Source organism: Fringilla coelebs, assembly GCF_963513975.1.
Source record: "Fringilla coelebs genome assembly, chromosome: 6".
Taxonomy (NCBI): domain Eukaryota; kingdom Metazoa; phylum Chordata; class Aves; order Passeriformes; family Fringillidae; genus Fringilla; species Fringilla coelebs.
Genome location: NC_140034.1, coordinates 26,571,127 through 26,594,545, shown reverse-complemented (window position 1 = coordinate 26,594,545; position 23,419 = coordinate 26,571,127). Strand labels below are relative to the sequence as shown.

The 23,419-nt window shown below is 36.1% G+C and overlaps 1 protein-coding gene across 4 annotated transcripts in view; it reads left to right on the top strand.

The window, feature by feature from the left end:
* AKAP6 (A-kinase anchoring protein 6) overlaps positions 1-23,419 on the top strand; it is a 214,164-nt gene that overhangs the window by 145,153 nt on the left and 45,592 nt on the right. For all 4 annotated transcript variants that reach the window (XM_084208619.1, XM_084208617.1, XM_084208618.1 and 1 more), the window contains exon 10: positions 20,670-20,816. In XM_084208619.1, coding sequence (XP_084064745.1) covers positions 20,670-20,816 — 147 coding nt within the window. The remainder of the gene's footprint in view (positions 1-20,669; positions 20,817-23,419) is intronic.

Genomic DNA, 23,419 nt, shown 5'->3' with positions numbered 1-23,419 from the left:
AGTGAAGTGTACCGGTTTATAATCTCCTGAATTTTTATTTGTATATGAATTGTATTTTTATTTTTATAAATATATATGATAGACTGTATTTATATATTGAAAATATGTAAAATATCAATATAAAATATTTATGTGTATATATTTGAAACCTTTTTACATACTTAAGGTTGGGTGATATTTTTACTTGGTGTGTATACACTTTTGATATATTGTACTAAAAATAGCTACAGCATTTTGTCCAAATTTCTCCTTCTAACAAGGTAAAATAAGCAATCACTGTACTTTAATTCATAATTTTTGCAGTTGTCGCTGCATCAGGTCCAGTGGAGGCTTAGGGCAGGCTGCAGCCAATTCCTGTGGCGAGTGTGAAATAATTGTGGTTCTTAACTTCTTGTGGGTGCTGTTGTATTGCAGAAATCGTGGTTGATATAGTATCCCAGTGATCATGAAACTGTAAATATTAAAGTTGGCTCTATGAAGAGATGCTTCTGGGGGGAGAGAGCTGTAGAGCCCTTCACATCCTGTTCTGGAACAACAGTGCTATTACAGATGTGAAGGACATGTGCTAGCTATGTCACAAGCTGCAGGGAAAACTATGCAGAGGTTGTCATTTCCCCAGTAATACGCTGGGACAAGGAGTCATGTGTGAAGACTACTTTAACTACTGTGGGAGCAAAGTAGTTGCTCCCATAGTAGATAGGAGCAAAAACTCCTGCTATCATGAGGAGTTTTCTCTAAGGGGTAATTCAGAGCAGAAGCTTGTTAAGTACTCTGAAATATTTTCAGGAAAACACTTTCTCTCTTACCTCTTTCTCCACGGTTTGGATGAAGAGGCTATGAAGATCAGACTCTCTAAATTTACAACTTACTCATTCTGATATCACAAAAAGAGGGTACTTTTTGTACCACTGTATAGTGTTTATGCAGTACTCCAGTTTGAAACTCATTTGTGATGCACACAGACAGACATTTTGACAGACATTGCACTGGAGTTTATCTCTGCTTTACCCATTGCTTTTTCTCAGAAATAAGCTACTATAGATATATAATTTTTCTGGTGGTAACTTTTAAAAGCTGAACATGTATTGATGCTAACATGCTTATTTTTTGATTGCCTTCTTCCAGACACATTCTACTGTGTCTACTATGTAGGTGGAAGAATTCCTAAGAACTCTAAGCTTGTTATCATGTGTTGAAAGACCAATTAAACACCATCAGAGGTCAGAAGTGGACAGTCATATGATCCCATTTTGTTGCCTAAAAAATTTCATTGCTATTATTTTGGTTTTTCAGCAAGAGTATATAAGTCTTCTTAGAGGCTTCTTCTTAGCCTCTAAGAAGAACTGGTCAGAGGGATACACATTATGAAAAGCAAATTAAAAGCTATAAAAAGTTTTCTTAACCAAAAACAGAAACAAACAAAAAAAAAAGGATATGGTAAGGTGCCAGGAACTAGAGCAACCATGTGTAGCTATAGACATGAAACATCTCTTAATTGTATCTCTTTGCCAGGATCACTTGTGAAATACACAGTTCCCATTCAGAGGGAAGACACTGAGGTAAAACCAATCTAATATATGTCTCCAAGCAGTGGGAGAACTATCCGGAGAAGTGCCAGAACAGAAAGAGCAGAGCACACATATAGATGTACGTTGAAAGAACCCATGAAGCAGGGCAGATGCAGACTGGCTGAAAATGTTGGCATTTCAGTGCAACAGATGTAGTGTAACAGGCAACAGAAAAAGTAGAAATAGAAACATTCTTGACAAAAAAGAGGCATGCAGCCAGATTGAATATCACAGTTACCTTTGAAATTAAAATATAGTGTCTGAAACCATTGACAATTTAAGGTTTTAATGAAGAAGTAGATATCGGTAATGTGGCTTAAGCAAATCTAAAGATTCTCAGTGTTCTAGCAATGCAGAAGGCTGCCAGGCATTCAATTGCTATATTTGCAACTATGCTATTAGATCAATGACTAATTTGATACCAGCTGGATTATAGAGTCAGCTGCAGAGCAACACTGATAAGGAGCAAAATTAGACTGGAAAGATGCAACCAAGCACTGCAGATGGGCAATGAAATCATGATGAAACCAGTGAATAAGTGCAGTCAATCAACAAACAACCCCTGAAATAAGAGATGCCATATCTTAAAGTTTACTACAGTTGTTTTAGAAGAATTCTACTCACCCAAGCTCTGGTTTCAATTGAAAGACAATAATCAAAGCAGTACCTGAAAGAAACAGGAAAGTCACTGTGATTGCTCCCTGGCATTCTAGCTGAATATAACATATCCGAAGAAGATGAGCACTTACATGTAAAATTGAAAATCCCCCAAATCACCCTGGAGAGAAGCAAAAGGGAATTCCGTTAACCTAGTAAAATTGCTGGAAAATGCAATGTGGCAAAGCAAAGACCCTGACCCCACAGAATGCAATGGACAAAACATTTACTATTGGTCAGAAAATCCTGGTATAAACTGATTCCAAAATACTTGCACGAAATGCCAAAAACATGGGATATTTTACAATTTTTTTTTCAGGGCAACAGTGCTCACCATGGTGTCAAAAACATGTTTTGGAACAGTGGTCTGAAAGAACAGCAGATCATTCTGTTGTGTATTTTGTCAGGTATCTGTAGGCTTTTGTGCTCATCATTCTGAGGTTCTAGGGGTATTCCAGTGTAACATGGACCTGACACTCTTCCTGTAGTGAGTAGCTAATGTAAGTCTAAGCATAGGAAAGAGAAATGTCAAAGAGAAGGCAATCCATAAACAACCCTTAAATGGAAACCTGGACAGGGCTATTAATCTAAATGCAGAAAACATGAAAGAGTGTGAGTCATTTGTGGGGGCCATATGTTGATTTTTGAAGGACTTTGCTGCTGGCCAGGAGAAATTAGGAGTACCCCAGGAAAACAGGCAGAACAGTTGGCAGATTATTCTGTCTTTAACAGACACAAACAAACACTTTTACAAATTTTTTGCACACTTGGCAAAAGCCTATGGATTTTTGCCTTGGTCAATACGAAGTGATGAATAAAACAGGTTAATGGCCAAGAGAAAATAAAAAAGAGAAGGCGGGGAGAGGAGAAGAGGGGTGGGCAATGAAGCAAGATACCAGTCATTTAATAGTACAATTATTTGAAGGAACTGGGCATTAGGAGAATCTCCTGATAATACTGATCTCCTGTAGCAGTTCCTCTATGATTTTTCCTGGCACCATAGCAGAAGTAGTGAATGACTGTGGGATAAGTTGGAGTTACAATGGATTCCTTCCAACTGAGACCCTCAGAGAGCTTTGGCTTCTAAAATCAGTGAAACTAGCAATTTCTGTCTTGCCTGGAAGCAACAGCACAACTCTTCCCTTCTCATGCACGTTGCACTTGTCTTCCAGGAGAAGTAATTCCCCAAGAGTTACCTGGCGGGCAATAGCTCACCTTTAAGACACCACCAGCTGCCTTCAGCTGCAGACAGACCCATATCCTACCTGTTTGTCTTTTTTCTCAATTCAAGTGCTGAATTTATCTCTACACATCAACAATCAATACTCAGCCCTCCATAAAATCAGATCAACATATTCAAGAATTTAGCATAGATGCAAAGAGAGGAGAATATAGCTATTTAAAGAAGCGTGTTTTCATTTAGCTCAGTTGTGCATATATATATATATATATATATATGTATATATATGTATATATATATGTTTTGTCTAACAGCACAAATGCTAAATAAGTGAGCTTTGCTCTTCTCGGCACATTTCAAAGTTACTCAGCGTATTAAATATTGAGCAATAAAATATACATTTCACGGAAACATTTCTGTTTGGTTCATATTAATTTAATTCAACTCTTCCTGTTTGAAGCCAGATTAAAAGAGACGTTGAATATTGCTGTCCAATTGCAGCAAGCAACAGCAAGCGTTGCCTGTTTTGTAAGGTATATGGGAAGAGTTTTTTGCATCTCTTCTAAAAGCTATGCCTGCCACAAGCTGTATCTTGACTGAAGAACAGGGTATTCTCTCTGCGAACCAACCATTTTCATAGACAATGCTTTTTACTGCCATGGTAGGAAATCTTGCCTTTAGTGCTGAGGTATGCTCTAATGGTAGCTAAAATATTCTGATTTGCCCCTGTATGTTTAAATAGTGAGGAAAAATATTTCCTGTATTTTACCCAAGTGAATTCATGCCAGAAAATTAATCTTCTACCATTTTCCTGTTTCCTTCCCTTCAAGTCAGTCACTAGAAATATACTACTATAATAACTTGCACACCATGCAAAAACTGTTATTTTTATTGGTGCCCATATGTGTCATGAACAACTCTCCACTGTCCAAACAGGGAGACCCAGAGTGATGGGAGATCTGATGCTTCAAGTTTTTGGTTTCATTAAAATCAGCATAGACCATTTGGATCATAAATATGATATTTTTGTGAATTTCATGTAGAAGTCTTGTGAGGAAAGGCTTTTCTATTAATGTTAATAGTTTTATAAGGCTAAAAATAGCATAGAACACACACCTTTTCCAGTCACATGCATTCTGCATTGCACTCTTGTGCTCTCTAAATTCTTCCATTCAGGAGCATAAGGTCAGTTTTACAGGTTCTTCAGAAGCTGCTGCATCTTTAAATTTTTTTTGTAGCTATGTCATTTAACTTGCTAACTTAACCTGCCATGGCCAGAATTTGCTGTCCTATTGCTGCAGATTTTAACTCCAGCAGATTCTGATTGAGTAAATCTCAAAACTGGGCACTTTCCCGTGTTTTGATCTCTAGTTGTTGGCTCATCCAGAAATTGAGGGTCTTGCTGAAATTCTGAAAAGAATTCATCTGTTCAGGCATTTCTGCAACTTATATTTCACAAGCCCTTCTTTTGTGAGTCTGAATGCACAGTGTGGTCAGTACATTGACTGTTGTCCTTGCTTTGTTTGGTTATATTTGGATCCAGACCCATGGGCACAGTAGGCTTAGTTCCTACACCCTTCTAAGGAATGATGCCGGCCAACGTATTTTTGTTTAGCCTGTGTTCCCAGGGAAGCTGCTTGCAAAGCATTTAGGATTTTCATATCCAGAGTCTCCTCTAGTCATTCCTGAGGAGCTGGCTGATATAGTGTGGCAGATGACCTGCCATGGAACCTTACTGTATAAAGTGGTGTGTGAAAGCCTAAGAACATAGCTACTTTGTGTTTTTAACACAAGAGAGCATTACTTCATCAATTGGTATCCAGACTCTAGTGGTGACCACTTTTGGAAAACCTAGAATAAGACGGAGAATCACTCCCTTTTATATGTACATTTACATTAGTTCCATTAGTCTTTAGTTGGTGGGGTTTTTGCACTGGTATGTTTATCTCTTCTTTTTATGATCCTCTAATTATTAGATTAAAATTGCTAATTGGCTGATTTGACCAGCAGGTGGCTTACTACACTGTGCTGTCAGCATGTGCACTCACGTCCTGAGAAGGGTCTGCAGTAATGTTTATTAGGATTTCTGATGTTCAGTGGTGTTATTCCATGAGAGCAAGTGTGACATTTGTACTCTGAACGTGGTCTTTTTTGTGGTACCAATCAAGTGTAAATGTATTCATACTAGTGGGACTTTTTCAGGCCTATGAAATGTTGGAAAATTAAAAACAAATATAACGTCCCTAAAGACTTTTGCATGGTTTAAATATTTGAACTTTTTTCTTTAGAGCTTAAGAGTTTTACCAAAGGACAGTTAAATCCTGCTTCTTTCATTTCTTTCACACTTTATTCAAGAAGCATAGAATAAAATCAATACAATGGCAATTCTTCAAACATCAGCCCCAAATGCCAATCACCAATGAGCTGTAAAAATTAACTTTAATAGGGTTAATGTAGTGCTAGTGTAGTAATTTAGTGTACAAAAGCTCTATGGCCTGTTCTAAAATATGTTTTCATTACTTCAGTTTCTTTGGACTTCAGTTCTGTAGCAACATATTATACCTCTGGTAAAATAGCAAACAAAATGGCCTAAAATAGTTGATATAGACATAGATTTGAAAAAAGGGAATGTAGTAGTGTTAAGAATGTGGAGTATTCAGCAAGGCGTACTTTTTTATTTTTAGAATTGTTAGTAATTATAAAATGATTGTTAAGATAGGAAATACAGCCACTTAAAGCTAGAAGTGTGACCACTTTACTCATGTCACTGAAGTGCAGATATCATTGACCAAGGTTCTGTCACCATAAAAATCAGTCACAGGTTTTGCTGATATTCTCAATAGAACATATTCTTTAAAATTTTTGAAAAACACAGAATAGGCAATGGACTCTTGTTCTTTATCCATCATCCTTTCTGATTTGTTTTCTTACATTTTGCCATCTTTGTTTGGGACCACTAAATTCCCTACAAATATTCCCATAACGAACATCTATTAAACAGACAGCAGTTAAAGTTGAAGACATCAATACACATGACTGTAAGCATATATCTTATTTTTACTGGCCACAGATCTTTTCTAATTTGTATTTGAACAGCCAGGCAGCTATTGTGGCATGCATGGTAACCAGAACAGGCTTTCCACAAAGCAGGACCAGAATCTCTTGAGAGAATGCCAGAAAGACAAAAGTTCATGTCTTCCCTAGTATTCACTATAGCTGATGTACATTCAAAATATCCTAAATTTGCTTTGTATTATATTACTTCTCTACTGGTTTTGTGTCCTGGTATTTCCTGCTGCTGCAGTCCTTTGAAGCATTTTTTTTTCCCCTCTCAGATATATGCATATCTTTTCCCATTTTCAAGACATGTCCTGTTTCATCTTCTAGAATTCAGACATTAAAATAGCAATAACTTACAAGTCTCTATATCCACTGACATTGCAAGTGTTACATAGATTTGAATATCGATGCTATAGTTTGTTTAGAGCACAGAGTTTAGCATTTCAATGAGACAACATAAGTCATCATGAACTTGTGATTTTTTTTGCTGAAATCAATTTCTACAATTGTGTTGCTGTATCTTTACAGAACTATTTTTTCTTTTAATTGCCTTAAGACAGATTCTATTACTATGCAGGTGTTGTGCTGTTCATTACAAAGTGCTAAATACAAAGGGGCAGATTCCTTGGTCTGTCAAGATCACTTGGCATTCAACTTGACAATTTCCAGAGTGAATCTAGAGCAGTTGATAGTGCACAGTAGAAAATACTCATGTTGTGGATGAAACTCTCATTGATTATTAGGATTTCTAATGTTCAGTGGTGTTATTCCATAGGAGCAAGTATGGCATTCATACTCTGAACGTGGTCTTTTTAGTCACCAACTTCACCTGCTGCTATGTTCTTTTTCTTCTGCTCCCTATTTGCCTTTCCAGCATGAATAGCATCCATCTTTAAGTGAACCAGGAGAATGCAACAAACATAAGGCAAAATGGAAGCACAAGGCAATGCTGTCCATAAACACAGATTAAATCCAAATCCATAGCTTTTCATTTATATTAGGGCCAAGTTATCAAAAATTTGCTTCCTAGGAAAAACCAAGCACCTTAAGAATCTCCAAAATGTGTGTATTTGAGTTTACTAACCTCTGCAAAAATAGTTCATCTTCTCTATGTTATGGCTCTATAAATTGTAATTTCAGAAACACCAACCAGAGATAACTCAAGATCCATGCAAGTCATCTGTTTTCATGTTTGATTCTTGTAGTAACTTCATGCTTTCACAGACATTCAAGCTATTGGCAACTGTATAAGAAGATAAAACATCTGGAAGTTAAAAGTAAACAAATAAAACCCAGGAAGAAGTCAAACATTTTCTAACAATGAAATAAGTTAGTTTATAATTTTACGAAGTATTCTGTGAATTTACTATTATTTGTGTCTTTAAATCAGGGACAGATGCAATAGCAAAAGATTTTCTCCAAGCCAGAAATCCAACAGCTTAATATGATGATAAGAGATAGAGATGATAAGATTAGGGTGCATTTTATACAAGTGGGGAGGCTAGATTATGACAAGTTTGGAACTTCAGGTCTGTGAATCAACCCAAGTTTTGTCAGAGGATATTTTGGCAGAATGCCATTAGAGATGAGAAGAAGCTTTCAGCTTTCATCATGCCAACAAATAGCAGAGTTCACGTATAACAGCACCATAAATCCTTGAGAACAGACACCTGAAATGAGGGAAATAGAAAGAAACAGAGGGAAAGTTTCTTTTATTTCTGTCTCAATAGTTGTTCAGTCACAAAATGAGTTCAGTGTCACTGCATTCTCATACTCTTTTAAAGGTAACTATTAGTGTTAGCTCCTAAATATCATTGAGAATGTAAGAATGTGTAGAGCTATTTTCTGCAGTGAATAAAATATACTGTGAGTGCTATAGCTATTTTTTTTTTCTTTTTAGCCTAGTGTGAAACAGAGTGTTAAGTAGTTCTGAGCTCAGAAAACATACTGTCTTGGACAGAATAGTGGAGTGACTATTGGAAGACCTGTGCTCCCACATCAGAGACCTTCCCTCCCTGGGGCTGTACATGATGTCCATCTGTACCTCAGTTTCCCATTTTAAATCAAAAATATTATTTCTCTATCTCACATGACTCGTGCAAGTCTGCAATTCATTGAAACATAGCTAGCTTGAGCCTGTAAAAGGCTGCATTAGGTATATCCTTGCTGGTGGCCCTTTGAAAGAGGCAAAGTGTCTGCATCTCCTGCAGCTCTGTATCTCCTGCAGCTGCTGGAGATACAGAGAGATGCTTTCAGCATGTCCTGCATTTAGTTTCCAACATTCCTGCACAGACTTGAAGTCCATAGTCACATCTCATTCCATCACATCACAGTATAACAGCAGCAAATTTCTGCTTGGGGTAGTGTACAAGCATGCTTCACAGGCTTCTTGGAGGGGTCTAAGAGAGCAGGCCCAATGCCTCATGCAGGTAGCCAGAGGTAGAATTTTTATGTCTTTTTCACTTTTCCCATTATATGTGTGATAGTTCCTCTCATATTTATGTCTTCAGTTTTGTCTGTCTTGAATTATTTAAAATATTAAAATATTATTACATTCAGAAACTCCATTTTTACAAATGAATTCAGAGTCTAATTTTCTAAGACTCTGGAGGTTAAAAAAAATCATACAATTTATCATTTATACTAGCTTTTAGAAACAGTGGCCGCTGTGATATAGGCCTTTAAATATTATTCAGCTAGTGTAGTGGTGTTTTAAATGTTCTAGAATTGAAATATATCTTAGAAAAAGTTCTATCATCTTCAGGATTGTCTGGTTTTTGCTGAAGAAACATAGTATTGTCCTGTTTTGATCACCAGTGAGGAAGATGGAAAGCATCTGTGTTAAATACTCACAGGTCTGTCACGGTGTTATCAGTCTCAGGTATTCTGAAGAAGTCTAGTCCTTAGTTCTTGCTGCTCAGTCATCTTTATATGCTTAGTTTGTTTCAGGGACTATTGAACTTCCTATTGATAAGGCCAAAAATGATCACTGCTATAGCATTTGCTATCAAAGCTGTTAATAACATAAAAAATGAAATATTTTATTTTAATTTAAAATACTCCAGTGACATTTGTGAGGTGTACAACTTCTTGCCAACTCTTCTAATTTAAAACATTATCTGTTTGAGGAAAACATATGTTAGAAATTTTTAATTCAGTGATAGGAAAGACACTAATGAAATATGCATGTATGAATTTTGTATTGCATAAGTTTCCTCTTTCTTGAAATATGATTAAAAGCCAAACATCTGGATTATGTTTTAAAAGCTTGAATTTCCAGTTTTCAGAGAGATTCAATCTATATTGACACTGTACACTTAGCCTTAACATTTTCAGCATGCTGTTAACATTACTTGATATTGTAAAAAAAAAAGTTCAGGTTTAAACAAAGTTGGACTTCGCCTATTGCTAAAAATGTTTTCTGAAATAGCTTTTTCTGCAGCATTCACACAGCTATACTTTAGGCTGTGTCAGCAGTTCTGTTATATATTTGCTCTTGAGAGCAGTTTGTATTTGATCATAAAAATAACATTCCAAATTGAGAATATTTTTTCTTTTGTATAAAAGTACTATGTTTTCTCCTAGAATAATATTAGAAATGAAATACTGAGTTCTTAACAAATAAAATTCTTCTAAAGTGAGATTATTTCATTGTAAACATCGATAAGGTTGGGGGGGGCAGGGTGCCAAATTTCTCCTTTTGTTTAAGTAACATTAATCTGTACTGGAAAAGAGAATCACTATTATTTGCTGTGTCTCTTGGAAGGTTCAGAGTATGGCTCTCTGCAGATGATCATAAGCAGTTAACAATAAGACTTAGTTTTTAATGTGTTTTGCAATAGTTTGGATATCGCTGTAATGGTATTGATGTAACAGGAACTGCAGCATGTGCCAGTGTTTTAGATAGTGGAGATCTTTTAGCACTTCCCATGGACCTGGTGCATGTCCCAGCTTTGACATAGCACAGGGACATTATAAAGAAAAATTCAAATAGCACATTGTAAAAGCTAGAGCTTTCACTGCATTTAATACAGTACAGTTATTTTACAGTACAGCTAATACAGTTATTTTAAAATAAAAATAACATTTTCATTACAACTGTAGGGCAAACTGAGAAATCTGCTGTCAGAACGCTTTCCAATCAGCAGTTGGACGGGCAGTCAAACAGGTGTAAGTTCTGTAGGAAAAAGTTCAATTACTCTAAAAATCACGTTGTTACTCTAGATACTACAGGTAGTGGGAACTGAGATCCACATGTTCTGAGGTGGGAGACTGAGCAAGCTAGATGCAGAGTTTCTCTGACCTTGACTTGAGGTCGATCATCAGCCTGTGAAGACTGTAGGGCTGTTGTCACAGGCCAGGGATGACTTTCTTTTCTCACAGTTGACAAGGTCTAGTTATTTGCATTACTAAAGCCGCTGTGCCTGAAGCAGTGTGTGTACTGATCTTTGTGGAATTACCTGTGCCTTGGTGGAGACTGAGCTCTGCCGCTGTTGATCTGAGGAGCTTCAATTTCCATTTGGATGTTTTTCCAGCGGGGATCCTCTTCTCCCATGAAAAAATATAGCAAATAGGTAAGAAGATGAGGATCCAGAGATATTCTACCCCAAACACATCCCAGTAGTGTTGCTGGAAGAGCGAATAATTTATTTGTAGATTTTCAGTCAAGCTTGTCTCATGGAAGGATATTACTGATCCCCATTAGCAATCTAGTGGGGTAACAATGGAATAAGGACTTCAGAAGAGCCAGTCTGTGCAAGATTAATGCACAAGAACATCCATTTCAAAACAGAATGATGCCCGTAATGTGCAGCCTGACAATAGTAGGTGCATTTGGAATTAAATCTTTGTGTAGAGGAGTTCCAATTTTATGTTTCATGCATACTGCAACAGCAAGCACAGCTTAGCAGAAGAGAGGATAACAGGTTATAAATGATTTTCTTTGAATATCTCAAAAAAATCTCCATAATCTTACAATGTTGTATTTTAGTTGGTAAAAATGTAAAAGTAAAAATGCATCAGTATGAGATTTCAAGAATATCCAGCCAAGGATGGAGCTGCAACTACACCTTTTTTGTTTCCAGGCCAAACTTTTTCTCCAACTTCAATTGCATTTTCTGGTCAATAATGGACTAATTGTAGTAATACACCAGTATTTTGGAATCTTCCTTACTCTGTGGAGATTTTTTTCCCCTCAAAAAACTATACCTGAGCATTAACCCAACAGTATAGTAGCTATTAATTTCTAAAGAACGCCATTTAAAAAAATTTAATAACAATTCTCCAGGCAACTACATACATGTAAATTTAGCTGTAAATTTACCCTAATATGTTAAGCATGTCTGTTGGTTGCATCTGTATTTGTCTGTACTGGAAGTCCCACCTCTGGTGCAAGGTACGAAAACAAACTTAAAACCAACAGCATTGTTGACATCAGTGCAAGACCAGTCTCAGAAATTCCTTCATAAAGCAGCCAAAGATGCCAGTAAAACACATGGTTCACAAGACTGATGGGTTGTTAAACATGAAATGTACCAACTCTGTGGCCTTACCTGCACTATAACCTGTGCAGTGGCACCATGTTCTAGCATACCTGCCAGGGTTGGCCTTGAACTGTAGGTGGGTGGCCAGCTCGGATCTAGTGGGCTCTTATGCACCTGGTGCTGGATTACCCTCGCCATATGAATTGAGGCAACTGTATTTTGGCTATGTGTTCTCAGAATTTAATTATGTTTAAAAACTGGTTAATAGTATAGTAAATAACTGGTATTGCTGCAAAATTGCATTCTGAAGGTAATGGGATTGAATGTCAATGCAAGTTGACGCTCAATTACAATTTCCATATATCTAGTGAATAAACCAGTTCTTGGCTGCTATATTAGGGTGGATGTCTTCCTGCTTAACTGAACAGTGTGCAAGACAGGCCAAATGCATAATAAAGCCAAATCAAGGCTTAATATACCCATTCAAATTTTCATTGTTTGTATAAAGTAGTAAGCTTGCAGAACAAACCCAGGGATGTGGTTTCAGAAAAATTAAATAATCAATATTTGAGCAAAATTCTGCTATATTTAGAGTAGCAAAGCTTTAAAAAAAAGAAAAAAAAAAAAAAACCAAAACAACCAAGCCTTTTAAACTTCTTACTGAATTACTGCCATCAACCAGTAGATCCATGGGGCTTGTTCGGCTAAAAGCCACAACAGACTTTGTAATGCAATGATGTAATCTTGGCTTTGTGTCATTTATATTCAACCTAAAAAAACAATTTTCCTGAATAGACAAGCTGACAACAATATTGTTCGGTGTTGGTTTTTATTTGGATTGTTTCCAAATGATTCACATGCCTCCACAGCAACACCCCATGCCTGCTTGAGTTTTTACTCTGAATTCCGAAGTTTCCCCTTTTTCCTCGCGTTTTATTTTGCTTTTAACGTCCCAGTTATGTTTGTGAAACTAACCAGCTCGGCCACAAAATTAGGATGTATCTTGCAGAGTGCATTCATTTTACTTTTTGCATATTTTTCCCGAGGTCATGTCAAGGTTAGTTTGAATTCCATCCTACATTAAGACTTCTTTCACAGCTATTTAGCTCTGCAGCCTGCGCCCCGCTGGGGTCTGCCCCTTGGGCACGTCAAAGCTTCAGACCTGACAAATCACACACAGATGAAGCTGTACAGTTTTTTAAACAGTTTCATCACTAACGTGGGGTTTTTTTGGGGTTGGGTTTTTTTTCCTTTACACTACAATTCTCCCATCCCCCGCCCAACCCCCCCACTGGAGTTTATTCTTTGAATTGCAATATCCTGAAGACTGATTTCCATATGGAAAATTCCCTTGCTCAGGCGAGTTGTAAAATAGAAATGGCGTTGTATAGTATGTGCCGCTCACAGATCCCCAGAAACTGAAAGCACTGCAGATCCTCTTTAATAACAAACTATAACTCCTTGTCTAATATCTCTAATCATATTGTTAATGCCTATTTGCACAGAGGAGCCTAACACTATAAAGGCTGATAAATACTCGAAAATTGTCATCCTGTGAACCTGTTAGTTATCCAGGAGAGCTGTTAGTAGTTCACAGGAATAAACTTCTGTCATGCTTGGGATTACTCAGATGAGTAAATGTTCATCGGTGTCAAGAAATGACGTTGTGCTTCAGCAGCAATCCTTAGGGGACTTAGGAAATTTCAAGTGGGTGTATGTGTGTGTATATTTATAATTAGCTTCACAAGTATCTGCAGGGCTTTCACCACCTACGTTCATGCTCAGACAGACCCACACACTCCCCATGTATATGTCCCTGCATAAAAATGGTTTGAAATGTATAATGCAGTTTGCAGGTTAAAATAGAATTTCTAAAATTCTTAACTGTAGACTGCTATCTGTTTTTTAGCATTTTGTGAAACTAATGGTGCAACGCCATTTCCTGTTTAATTGATGAAGTTAAAATGCCTGGCTGCTAATGAGTGTATTAGCAAACAATATACCCTTAACAAGCTTAAGCAGCTCAGGATTTTAAAAAGCAGCTTACTGTCCTCCTCATTTTTATAAGACAAAATGTACTGCCTTCCACAAATTGCTTGATCGACTGATGAAGTACTATAATTATAGTTGTATTGCAGTTTTGACAAAGCCACAATAACAGATTGTAGTTTAGTCCCCACTCTAGGCACACAACTCTTTGCATTACAAAACCCAGTTTTACTGGTCTAATTCTTTGAGAGAACAAAAGGCACCTGGAGATGTTAACTATATACTAAAAGAAAACTTGGAATCTGGGAAATAATAATATTGAAGCATGACTTTTCTTCTCGCAGTTAGTTCATTGGGAATGGTATCTAATGAAGACTTGTCTAAAGGCTTGCTTGTTTGGAACTAATTAAAGACAGATATCCTAAATAGAAAAAGGATCATGGGAATTACATTAGGTGTCTGGAGACTTGTTATTCTTTTGATACTCTGAGTAGATTGTGGAAGTTGTTAGGGATTCAAGAAATAAGGCAAGCTAATAAAAAGTTCTATTTTTCTGGTTATTGGCCAACTATTGTATTTTTGTTTGCAATAAGATTTGTGCCAACAGGCTAGGGGCTTGAATAAAACATTTAAACATTTGTGCATTAACACATTATGGTGAAAAGAGAGTCTTGTGCTTTCACTCGGTGCATTTCAGCCTTCAATTAATGTGAAAGCACTACAATGCCTATGCAACTTCTCTTGCCTAGTGGTGCACCATTTATCATTGCAGTTTTACATTGACCTTGACACCCACTTCATTAGAATAAAGATTGTCTACCATTTAGGTTACATTGTTCCTCTGCACAGAGACCCCATGCAAATTTCTGTTCCGATAGAAGAGCTGTGAGCCTGTCAGAGGTCATCTGCATTAAATGATTGCAGCTATTTTCCAACTGCTTCTTTTCATTCTACTCAATTCAGGCTAGGAGGATCAATCAAGCCCTCTGCCTGAAACAGTGGGACTGCTGGGAATATAACTGTTTTTGGTAGTAGTGGATATGCCCTAAACAGTATTAAATATTTAATATAAATTCATTAAAGGGCACACAAAGTCTTCAAAAAGATATTACATATATAGTAAAATTTAAAGTGTTGGGATCACTTTTCTTAAAAAAAAAAAAGTCAGAACAATGAATACCAGCTGCATAATTTTTTAATGTAGGCAAAATTCAGTTCATGAAGTTGCTTAATATTTCTTTCTATGTGTTTATTTCTCAAGCTGCCACAGGAGGAAATGCATAGCAGACGTGTAATCTGCATAGTTTCTGAAACAGAAAAACCTCAGGTGTCTGTAGGGGTTTAAGACGAAAGTGCTAAGATTTGTCTTAGAGGCGTGCACCCATATGCACATGCACTCTCACACAAATACATATTGTGCTGTTGTGCTTATTTGCAGGGGAAAAAGGCAAATGGAAATAAGTTAGCACTCTCCTTCTTGAGTTTTCCAAGTGATATAATTGGAATTAAATTATTAATGGGAGATACTTAAAAAAGATTGTTTTATGATCTTCTATTACAGAATTTGCAATTCATTTTAATATTTGTAGTTTGATTTATATCAAAGATAATGCAATCTATGTCCAATTAACAATACATAGGCAATGTAATATGATTTCCAGATCATGCAAATGGAATAAACTAGAAGAGGAAAAACTGATTCTTAACCTCAGATGTAATTTGCTCTATGAGTTCTGGCAATTTTAAATGACATTGCACTTTTTAATTTTTCCAAAGCCTCAGCAGCAAATTTATCCCAATCAAGAAAGCCTATTATTAATTTACAAGGACAATTGTAGGAGTCTTTATAATTTCTCTGTGCAATTATTTGCCATAAATTGCTAATGCAGAAATACATGAAGTTTGAAAGAAACAGAAACTGCTTTTCATCTAGACAGATCACACTGCCCAGATCTTGAATGTTGTCCAGAGGTTCTAGTGCTATTGACAACATAAGAAATATAAGTAAGCTTCTGGACAGTGTCTAAAATGTTTCACACTGACAGTACCAAAAAGGTAGAAGCATTAAGAGCTATTGTGAAGTGTAGGCTGGCCTCTAGCAGATTCCTTCACTTTGCTTGTATACAGCTGAGCTTTGGACCCTGGACTTTAGAATAAAAAGACTCTTTGTTCACCACTGAATGGCATTAGGCATGGGCTTCCTAAGGGGCCACCATGAAGCCTAGCATGAAGAGTGCAAACATTATCCAGAAAGCAAAGTGAGAATGTGTGTGAAGAGATGATGGACAAATATTGCTATGTATGCATATATATATATGTGGTGTGTGTGTGCATGTGTGTGTGTATGTCTCTCTCTCTCTCTCTCTCTATATATATATATATATTTATGTTATGTATTTGGTGAATTTGCTTGCAGAATATTATTTACTCAATTTTATGCATGCAGCATGTTTTGCAAATGTGAGCCATTGCTGACTGTGCACCCACATGCAGACCGAGGGTATATGTCTGTATTTATTGCTGTCTGCCACAGACAAAACATCCCAAAAGGCAAATCTTTAAAATTTAGACTTTCAATGCAGGTAAAACTAAGGTTGCAGGGCACTCAGTTCCGATCTCAGTTGTATATCCTACCGTGCCATGTGACTGAAGATACTTTGTTAGCATGTCAATGATGGAATGCAGAACATCTACAAATAGCACACCCTTATTCCAGTAATGGAGAAAGTTCATTGGCTTAATTCTTCTGTACTTCGTAGCCATAGCTCCACTGTGTGTTCAGTATGTCTGGTCTCTTTTCACTATAACCAACAGAAGCACCATACAAAAGTCTTACAATGGATGTCTTAATCTCTCTGTGTGCTTTTAGAGCATTATTTTGAATTCCATCATGCAGGCTTTTTTTTTTTTTTTTCTTTTCTCTTCTGAAGTTTTATTACAACAACAGAATTCCCAGGGAGCTTTAGGGGCAAGGTTCGCATAATATTGCCCTAAAGTTTTGCTCAAGGGGTGGAATCTGCTGATCTCCTGATCATCTTTTTGTGGTGTTTCTCTTTCTGAAAGATGCTGTGCACAGTCTTACAGAGTTGTTAACTGTGTACAGATTTTTTTATTGTTTACCAGACAGTGCACATCTACGAACCTTTCATGATGATTTCTTTCTCTGACCTCTCAGTGACTAGGCATCTTGTTCCTTAACACCGAGGGAGGCTGAAAAATGCTTGAGTTGCTCAATGTGTGCCTTCTATACCAGTTTCAAAATGGCTTATTCTTCTGGTTTCCATGGTGACAATTAACACTGTTACAAGGCATTGTTCCAGTCTCCATTTGGACAGAATTTTCGGGTGTGATTTTTCACACAAAAAATGTTTTATATAATTTTTTAAAGAAAATTTAAAAAGAGAAAAAAAAGACAGAGTTTAGCATAAAGTGTCGAAAAATGTGTCTCAATCAGCCTGCCTGGATTTCGTAGAATGTTTTTATCAGGGGAAACAAGATTTTAACTTGCTTTGTTTTGGAATTCAACTTCTTTTGGCTTAAATATTTTTGCCAAACTTCTTCATGGATAAATGGTACTGCATTTATTTTAACTCCTTTCTTTGTGCTTCGAGAAGTATTGATTGTATTGAGAGGAATAAAAGGCCAAATTCTTTGACTTACGTAACAATGTCTTGGATTTATTTAGAGTGTCCTCGGGAGCACAAAACCAAGCACGCATGCACGCAGCAAATCATGCTGTAAATATTTTGCAGCTTTTACAGTGCATTTTTGTCTGGGTTTTTTCCCCCAGTTTATATGACAGGTGTTGTGGGAAATTAAATATTACCCATTTATTTATTATTGTGATTATTGCAAGAAAACCGTGACCTTAACTTGCTCAATCTCATTTTTGACTATTAAACAATAATCTATATCATAACATCCACAGACTGTCACAATAGAGCAGTCTTTGCTCACTTAAAGCTGAGGAAAGAATGAATCTGAAGATTAAATTATCTTCTCACCACAGGATTAAGTAGTCCTACCAGACTAGGGTTGTGCAGCACTGATAGAGCCAGTAGCTAATTTTTCCATGCAACTGCTCAGAGTGTAGGTGTTTAATGGATTAAAAAATAGCATTTGCAATAGCATCTCATGCTATCAGTTCTCAAACCATACCTCCTGTACATTAAGCTCTTCTCTTAACTTAAAATATGCACTGCATATTAAATATCCAGGAGTGAAACAATACTGACTCTCAGTCATATACCAATACATCTGATAATCAACTGAAATCTCTCATCTTTTACTGTTACTGTATAATGCATTTTCTGTCAATCAGCAATTTTGTCATGCTTGTTTATACAGTAGGTTACACGGTGACAAAGACAGCACATACATAAAACCTAGCTTATTTAGTTTTTAATGTAATAACCTTTTATAACATCTGTCACAGTGTTTGGATTATGCAGCGCTGAATTATTTTATCTAGTCCAAAATTAAATGAAATGTCTTCTGTTTCTAAGTTAACAAGAGCATTGTAGTTATGAAACATGCAGTGTGTTTTATTTCGTCATCAGTCCTGCACTGCCCAGGAACATCTGCAGCCCAGGCAGCAGCCAGTGCCAGCCTGGAGCAGGTGATGAGCAATAACTGGCTGTGCCTGCACCAGTGACACACAGCTAGAGGACTCCCTCAGTCTATTAATTCACTTGACAAAAGAAAGGGAGTCGCGCGTACTGGGTTTCAGTGCCTAGCAAATTGGACTCTGGATTCCCTTTGATATTACATGTACTTATGGAAATAATTATGCAAATCCTTTTCGGCTATATCATCTTTAAATAGAAATCAGATTACATAAAGAAGATTGTAATCTCCTCCAGCAGCCATTCTAGCCGAGAAGGCAATAAAACAGGACCAGGAATCATACTTGTTGAACACATCAGTCGAATAAAATGGTGCTGCCTCTTGGGGTCCAGCCCTAGTGCCCAGCCTGGTGTAGGCACTGCCTGCAGTTGTACACATCTCAAACCTCAGCCACAGCACAGTGAGTGTCAAAAGGCAAGTTGTTCATAAACAATTCCTTGGGTTTTACCATGCATATTCATGCAATTTTGGATACGCAGACACCTGATCAGTGTTCATTAATAATGAGAAATGGTTTAAATCACCTCATTTAAAACATTTGCTCTATGATCCACAAATGACTAATATTTGCTGAAGTTTACATAATACAAATGATGTGCATGTGTTGTGTAAATGAGAGATTAAAATATGAAACTAACAATATGCAAACATATGCATGGAAATGCTGAGAACCTGTTAGCTGAAACAGTGATTTCACACCTTTATTATTTTCTTTAAGCTGTCTGCAATTGTATTTTTGCTTTGTTTTCTTACAGAGCATGCTCTTGGATCTGGCAAAGGCACCCATGTTTTAAACATTCCTAATTTTGGTTTAATTTTTTATATTTAGCCCAGTTATTAACATTTTCAGTATGAGCTGCAATAGCAGTTCTCTTGACTGAATTTGAAGCAAAGAAAGCTTAATGTTTGGGAAGCAATTTTCTCTAATAGCTTTGCATGATTTATGTAAGTCTTGTAAACACCTTTGCAAGTATATGTATCGAACCCTCCTCTTTAAGTAAAAGGCACATTTTTGGCCATATCAGAAGTTTCATTTCAATGAGTCTTTTCACACTTAATTAGCTTAACAATATGGAGGGTATGTATATGTGGATGGTGGATGCCTGTGTATTAATTTTTTTTTTTTAATTTACTGTACCAATTATGAAAACGTAATTAACCACTATAGGAACCATTACACGTAATAGTTAATTCAGGTTTTCAGAGAATACAGTTTTAAGAAAAATATTTCTGTTCTAGTTCGTCTGTATATTAGAGTACATTTTTATAGACTATGTAAATAATATAGACCTAAATATTTAGAAAGTCTTATGAAAGAATTTCTGAAAGAAGCTTCTAGTTTTATACCTGTTTTCTCTGGAGTTTTTTTGTTTGTTTGTTTTTGTTGTTGGTTTTTTTTTGGTTTTTTTTAACACTAAATAACTGTGCACATATAGAAGGTATTTTCAACTTGAAGAAACCATTGGACTGTATTAACATTGTGGCTGTTCTCATTTCTGTGCCAGTTCACTGTTCCTGTTGGTTGATGCAACAAAAATCAAGTAACTGCTATTGTGTTTTAGGGGAACTATTTCTAATTGTTTTTCGAAGGTCAAACTCTCACATTTTCAGGCCCATGTGTGACACAGAAACCACAATGGGAGAGAGAATAAATAAACTCTAGAGGAAACATAAGTATGAAATTATTTCCTTGGGGTTTTTTGTTTCATTTTGGTTTGTTTTCCATGAAGAACCTCAGTGTTACTTGCTGAAGTAGCATGTTTTAAAAATAGGATACCACTAACCTGGATGAGACAAAGGCAGATAAAGATTCAGGTGGGAGAGTGTTAGTAGATATTATTGTACAATGAATATTGTGATAGAATGAATATTATTATGTGTAATCAATTGCTACCCGCCTGCATAGATGTGCCACCCAGAACTCTACTTTCTTGGTACCCAAATCTCTTATGATATGTTATGAGAAGGTTGTGTGCTTAAAAAAAAAAAAAAAAGAGAAAATGTCAGATGGAGCATGATCATAACCAGGCACAAATAATTAAAGTGTTTTTTTTATGGAAAAAACTCTCTACAGCAGCTAATACTATACATTTCTTTTCATTTTAGAGATACAATGTAGAAATGTCAATCAGGCACCCAAAGAAGATGGAACTGCTTAGTAAGGTTGAAGCTCTGAAGAAAAGTGGTGTTTTACTACCAAACGATCTCCTTGAAAAAGTGGATTCAATTAATGAAAAATGGGAACTGCTTGGGGTATTTGCATTTTTATTACTGTTTGTGGGTTATGTGTACATTTTTGTGTGTTGAAGTACACTGTCTGTCTGATTTCTAATTTGGAGCACAAATATCTCTCTCTTTCAATCCACCACATATATTTCAAACAAGCTACTCATTCTATTTTAAAAACTCCATAGCCTTTTCCTCTTACGTTAATTTTTTTTATTCCATGCTTGTCTCCTGTCTGACTTTAATAATTTTAGTTCTTTAATACATAAAAAATGTAAGTAAAATATGCCATGTATTATGGGTATGCACCAAGTCAACTATAATGCAGTATATCTGATATACACTGACTGTCATGCTTGAGTGAATGTTAATAGAATTTATTCTGAAGGTACATGTTAGAGACATCTACTGTTTAACTATTTACTATACCTTTAAGATGAAAAGTGGGGTTGTCACTGCATATTTCAGGTCACACTGATGGCTCAAAAACAAATACACAGATTCAGTACAAATCTGCATACCTGAAGCTGAGAATACAGCCAGGATATGTATCATGCTGCTGTATTCATCTCACTTTTGACAAAAGCCAAAAAAGTTTCATGTAATTCATTTCACGCTATGATGGGCTGGGTCTCAGCCAAAGAGTGAGATACAAGAATCTGGCAAAAAAGCAATATAGGGATTCTGTTACCCAGAGACCGGTGATGGCACTGTGCAGGAGACACTATTGTCCTATTGTTGTAAAACAGCTGAGAGAGAGAGGTCAAACTATATATTTTTCCATCCACTTCTCTCCTTAATTGCCTTCACTTCAAATCAAGGGTAAGATAAATTTATAAATTACTTTAAATGATTAATTATAGATGTGTGATATTAGCAATACAGTTACATTGCATAATTTTGCATGCTATTATCCTAGTTTAAAAAATATTTCCAATATATTTTGAGTAAGATATACATGCAGCCTGCCAACAGCATTTTAAATACTGACTTAAGTCACTTTAGGTGATGTGGTAATGCAATAGCCATTTCAGAGGGTGGGGCTTTTTTAATTAGGGAGAGTTGCTTCTAATCACTTGATTCTTGAAATATGCAAATTGTCAAAAAATGTTAAATTTGCCTTATGAGCGGTGAGCTTATGACTTTTATTTTAATTTGCAGCATCACCATAAGCATTTTGAACTTGTTTGGTTGTTAATAAATTTACTGATTTAGAAAGGACTAACTCACCCAATCTTTTGCATCTCATCATGACAACTTTTTTTTTAATAATTTCAGATGTAAGCCTTATATTTATGAAATTCAGTGTATTTAATCAGCTTAATTCAGTGGCACTGATTAAAGCTGGTGGGATATAAAACTATGAAATAAGATCATAATTCTTGAAATCCAGGAAAACTGTCTTAAAAAATTTTGAAGCCCTTTGCTTCTCAGTATGTTAAAATCAAAATATACCTCCATAATAAGTTTTGCCATTAATTTCAGCATTTACAGAAAAATAAAATGCAACTACTACAGTGTTTCTGGTAAATGCAGTTTCATGAATAATAAGCAGAGTTTGATAGAGTTTTGTTTAATTTAATAAAAACCTCTGCAGAAACTAACAGCACTAGACATACTGTTTTAATTGGCATGATTACATTTTAATTGGCATGAAAAAAATTAAAGACAAGGATTTTAACTTCTAACAATGGCAAAATAGAGGGATATGGTTTTTAATATTACTTTCATCTAAGGTGAACACTGTGGAATGGAAATACATTAGAATGAAATGTCAGTGGTGCGTACAGTTTAATCTGTGAAATTTTGTCCCCTGTGCTGAATATTACTCTGTCTCAATTGCATATTAAACAACCCTATCAAGGCAGGCATTGGCATCTGCTGTGCTGACACAAATTGTGAATTAAATGAAATTGATGTCCTCTGTCGTATATTTATGAAGACGGACCATTCTCTGAAGTATTCTGTTTATGAAGAATTTATGATTGCAAACTGTTCCAGAACAAAAAAGTGGCAATAAATTCTTTTTTGTGACCCTACCCTCCAAGGGCATTGATTTCACCTCCTGCTGCTACTTTTGTTGCAGCATAAAAACAATAGCTAGTGCTGGATTCCACTGAGGGTCTTCAAATTATCAATATTTGCACCATGAAAATAGAAGGGTGTTGCCAAGAAAGCATGTTTTCAGTTATGATCTCCTAAAAACGTGATTTACAGAATGCCACATAGCAGATTAATATCTGTTGCTCTAATTTTATTTGTGTTTTAAAGCTTATTTTTGGAAGCTAATTTCATTGTTATAAATTATATTCCAGTAACTTTTATAGCATGCACTTCCAACAGACAGACATACTGGGTCACCTAAAACTGTATCTTCATGTTACAACAATTAACCACCACTAATTATCAGTTTAAAAGGTTATTGGATGTGAGTGTCAGTGTATATTCAATATTCTACAATCAGTAACACAGATCTAGTGCTTATAATAAGTGTCAACCTGACAGCCTCTTATAGGTCAGATAAAATACTGCTTGGCATAGGGGAAGCAGGCAACAGCACATCTCTCTTCTGATGTTAAAGGATTGCCTTTCAAAATACTAAAAAGGAAGATAACTTTCTATCCCTGGCC